This window comes from Dendroctonus ponderosae, unplaced genomic scaffold, assembly GCF_020466585.1.
Source record: "Dendroctonus ponderosae isolate FM_Combo_2020 unplaced genomic scaffold, Dpon_F_20191213v2 Dpon_F_20191213_8, whole genome shotgun sequence".
Taxonomy (NCBI): domain Eukaryota; kingdom Metazoa; phylum Arthropoda; class Insecta; order Coleoptera; family Curculionidae; genus Dendroctonus; species Dendroctonus ponderosae.
Window position 1 is genome coordinate 6,655,125 of NW_026019016.1, and position 4,819 is coordinate 6,659,943.

At 33.8% G+C, this 4,819-nt stretch overlaps 1 protein-coding gene across 1 annotated transcript in view; it reads left to right on the forward strand.

Annotated features, from left to right (window-relative positions):
• Positions 1–4,348, forward strand: part of LOC109533198 (regulating synaptic membrane exocytosis protein 1) — a 52,187-nt gene extending 47,839 nt beyond the window's left edge. The window contains exons 16-19 of the mRNA XM_048669074.1: positions 1,447–1,600; positions 2,448–2,671; positions 3,286–3,468; positions 4,065–4,348. Coding sequence (XP_048525031.1) covers positions 1,447–1,600; positions 2,448–2,671; positions 3,286–3,468; positions 4,065–4,226 — 723 coding nt within the window. The 3' untranslated portion in view covers positions 4,227–4,348. The remainder of the gene's footprint in view (positions 1–1,446; positions 1,601–2,447; positions 2,672–3,285; positions 3,469–4,064) is intronic.
• Positions 4,349–4,819: the final 471 nt, after the last annotated feature.

The window sequence follows — 4,819 nt, forward strand, 5'->3', positions numbered from 1 at the left end:
TTAAAATCGATTTCCAACTTTAACTCGATTTTTCAAGGTCAAGCTTTTATCCTGTTGCAATCGATTTCATTGAATTTTAAAGCTTCGATATTTCTATGTTATCGCCAGCTGATTGGAATAATTAATCAAAATTTTCGGAATTTTTGTTTACATAAAAACACGGACAAGTAGAAAATTCTCGAACATTTTTCGATTCGTTGGGCTGGTTAAAATCGGAAATTTATAGTTTGTTATTATGGCACTAAAAAATCTTTAACCACATCTATGAGCTATGTTTCGGTACAACTAGAATCCATTCATCATCATTTTCTGATTTTTGGAAAGCATTTCAGTTGGATCGATACCAGAATTTACCGATTGTATGGAGTTAAATGGAGTTTTTTCCTTCCACTTTGCCGAATCGATTTGACATGGAGTTGATTCGTATTTGTCTCAATACTAATTGGTGTCAATTTCAACCAATTCTAATGTAATTTGATCTTTATTCAATTTTGAAAATTTCTCTTCCATAAAGTCCTGTATAAATTTTGTAGTCTTCCCCCTGTAGCTCACACAGGAATTTTTTTTTGACCCGACCAAAGTTGATTTGTCATGTAACTTTTCCATATCTAACGCCCCGACAAAAAATTGTTGAAATAAAAAACAAAATTTTTTCGCTAAAAATTTTGGTGAGTGGCGATTTTGTCGAAATTTGACATTTAATTTTTTTTCTCGAAAATGAAGCTTCCTGTCGGAAAAAGTTATTCTCTATAAAATCTCGGGCCCCTCTAGGGCTGTCCAACGGTATTTTTTCAACTTTCCAGCTTTCATAGTTTTGAAGAAAATCGCGAAAATATGATTTTCAAAAAACTGCAAATATCTCTGTAACCAAAAGAGCTGAACGGAACCTAATCAATCTAGTCGGTCGGCCGTCTCAAGCGCCATAAAAAAGTTGATATTCACTTTTTCGCGACGATTCATAATAAGCGAGCAATTGACGATTTCCTAAAATCATGCAAAATTTTGGGTAAAAATTTTCGCAACTTTCCCATTTTTGTGATTTGAAATTCGGAGAAGTCTCATTTTTTATGTTGTTGATCCCAATACGCTTTCCTGAGAAACTCCGGCTTCTGCCACATTTTGAGTATTCACGTTTTTTTCCAGTGTGCTTATTTTGGAGATGGCGTCTCTGATGAAACGCCTTATCAAAAGCGGGAGAAACGTCGGATATCTAAAGCAATCCGAATATTTTATATTACTTTGTCAGATATATTCTATTGCGTGGAATTGTAAAACAAAATTGTAGAACTATAGTTCACCATGCTCTAGCGATATCATTCTAAACTCTTCAGATGCGTGCTAAAGAAAAATAAATTTTCAGATGTAAACAAAATTGTGAACATTCAATTTAACACTAAATAAGGTCAATTTGATAGTGATTTTGGTTTGTTCTGCTGTAAGGAACAGATTGCGACACCACCTCCACCATCATATAGTAGAGATAGGAGGCGCAGCAGTTGCACACGAATGCTTAGGGACCCTGAGGAAATCCTAAAATCGCTGAAAGCTGTTAAAGGTGAATTGGGGAGAACTATGAGCTTGACGGCCGACAAAAGAAGACGTAAGTAAATTATTGATTTGTGCAGATATCAGTCGCACTCTAATCCTCCTATAAAGTCGCGAAAAACTGGTTAAATGAATTGCTAGATAACTATTTACAATACACTAAGATTTTTTAAGATTGGTTGTATTGACTGTGTGCTTTCTCAATTTCTCTTTCTGACGTTTTCTATAGTATTAGCTATTATTTTCTTCCTCCTAAACTTATATTATTTCTACTAATTACCTTCACACTTTTTAAATCGTTTAGCGGAACTATAGCCGCACATTATTGGTAAGACCTTACTAAGTATCAAGTAGCTGAAGCTACTTAGTTTTTATGCTTAACTTCGCCTCTTTGTTTTACAAAGTTGTCCATACTATTTTCATTTCAGTTGATCAGATTGCTTATCAACTATTATCATAGGTTCATACTGCATTGTCCTATAGCCGTTTTTGTTGCTCTGTGATATTAGCCGCATTTTTAGTCGAACATTCGCTTGTAAATTTATGAATTAAAAATAATCACTGTAACTATTGGCGAAAAAATTGATAAACATTATTACTGAACTTCTATTTGTTTTGTTCCTCAATCGTACTGTAGGCAAAAGTGATTATTTTTGATTTACTATTGTGAAAAGTGTAATTTTATAGATAGATTGAAATCCTCTAGAGGCCAGACTGCAAGGAAATTAAACTAGTATATATCTATATATATAAAAGTTTGAATAGTAATGTTTGCAAACTGTTAAGGAAATAAAATATTCAGAAATGGGACTAATCAGCTATTTGATTAAATATGTAATTTTTCACTATTTACTTGTTAAGTCCTTTGTTAAACTTAACAATATTAATTATCTCTCATAAAGGATCCACTGCTATGGCAACTCGCCAGGACAACAGGAAGACTAGCGTAATGGAGATAGTGGAAACAAAGGAAAAGGAAATGAGCCCACCGAGTAGTCCTGAACGAACTTCGCCTCCAAGACTGGGGCCTGGTCAAATCAAGCCCAGAGGATTTAAGTTCTCAAGCACCAAACCGGTGGAGACAAAATTAGGGCTGTTGATGACCAAAGGCCAGTTGGAAGTGGAAGTAAGTTGGAAATTTCACATCCACTGAGTTTCAAAGAAATTGACTCATCAGATTTTTGCTGAAGTTCAAAGTAAAGTATTCCAGCTTTCATACCAACTGATCAAAGTTAATGATTATTTTTTCAGTTGATTTTTATTAGTTATGATTAGTTTGATGAAATTTTATTGATTATTTTCAGCCGCAAATAATGAGGAAAATAGCGAGCCATCTTAGTATGTAATCATAGAAATGTACGCGTGATTTCTCAGCTAAACGCTTTATAGTGATAAATTATGTTATTTTGTAAATTTTTTATTGAAAAAAAGAGAAGATTCAAAGTTTGATTTTTCCATTGAGTCAAAAAAAATGCTTTAAAACGTGGTTATATGCTTTCTCCGTTACTTGTCATAGAAAATGAAGAATCAACTACTCTCCCTCATCTACAAAACAAATTATTAAAATCGGTTATTTATATAAAAGTTACAAGAGTTTGAGCTTCACCAAAAAATAGGCTCAGAAAAAATAAAGTATTTTCTCCAAAATTGGGTTTTTTCAAATATATTTGGAAGTAGTTAGAATTAATTATACCGTCCTGACTTAAATGAGTGCTTATTAAAGATTTTTTGTTGTTTTAGATTATTTGTGCCCGACATATTGCTTCCAAAGAATCTCCACCAGACACATACGTGAAATGTTACCTCCGTGATGGCGAAAGATGGTTGCAAAAGAAGAAAACCAGAGTCTGTAGGCATTCGTGTGAACCGCAATTTAGGCAAACGTTAAAATACCAGGCCTGTGATGTCTTGGGTCGCAGTCTGGTAAGTGAAAAACACTTATGAATAAATATGTTTTTCGAATACCAAAAGTTTTAAAATAGATTTTAATTCAAGAAAAAAATAACGGAAAAATTATATAATTTTGATATATTTACTGATATTTAACTAGGCTTAAAAATCGGGATATTTTTCACGCAAAATGCAAAAACTCAAAACTAATACGGTTCTTGAAAAGAGTTTTTAGTCATTGGCTCTTGTTTAGAGAATCTGTTGAGCTTTAAAATGTGCACTTTTTAGCAGACATTCTTTTAGAAATCGCTCTTAGTTTCTGGAACATATTTAGAGAACCGCTTGATCTGCAAGGCTCTCGTTTTCTTGTCTGAATAGATACAAAACATGCGGTAAACTTTTCAGCCTCAACAATCAAGCTTGGATGAAAAGTTCAATTCATAAAAAAAAAAGATTTGGAGGCGTGAACCCACCGATATAGAAGTTACTTATAAGACGACTGTCTTTAACATATTCACGTTAGGTCTGGGCGCGATCTAAAAAGGGGCGAGAATATAATGCGCTATGTATAGATTATAAAGTTTTTCTTTCATATATTGTATTTATTGAAACTAACGTTGACATTGTAGGTTGTAATGCTTTGGGAGAAACAAAGTGGCTTCGAACACAACCAAGGTCTGGGAGGAGCCGAAATAGCATTGGATTCTCTAACCCTTACCCACATTAACGTGGGGTGGTATCCCCTTTTTCCCATTCACTCGCTAGGAAGTGATTCTAATGATTCACCTTGATCTGTGGGCTTTCAATCAGACGAGGAATTTGCAGCGTTTTAAAGCAAGAACTGATAAATTACAAAGGAATAGAAGTGAGCTCTGATTTATCACTGTTTCCTCTTGTTCATTGAAAGCAGTTGAAAGGATAATATGGGTGTCAAAACTGAATTAGAAAGCAAAATGAAAAATTTATACACCAACATTTACTATTATGAGGGAATTGGTAATATTGTAGAAGTGATCAATAGACATTGAAACTATATAGATGATTCATGTAAAAGTTGCGTGTACCAAAGAACTTTCTCGACGTGTCCAACTTAAGTGATCAAAGTCCTGTTTTGGGTCTTCACAGTTTACTCACCAGCAGTTATACCACTGAATACTCTTTTTCATGAATGCGTATTCTCTTTTTTATGAATATGCCGGCAAACTGCTCTATTTAGGTCCGCTTATCGGTTCAAATTTAGCTCGGTGGAAAGCACAGCTTTTCCTCTTCAGTAAAAGTACTTTAACTGTCGCCTTTTTCTAAGACTGCGCAATTTCTCTGTGTAAAATTTGATAGTGTTTCTACAAATTGACTGTACATATTTTCAAAATGGTTATTTAAAAAA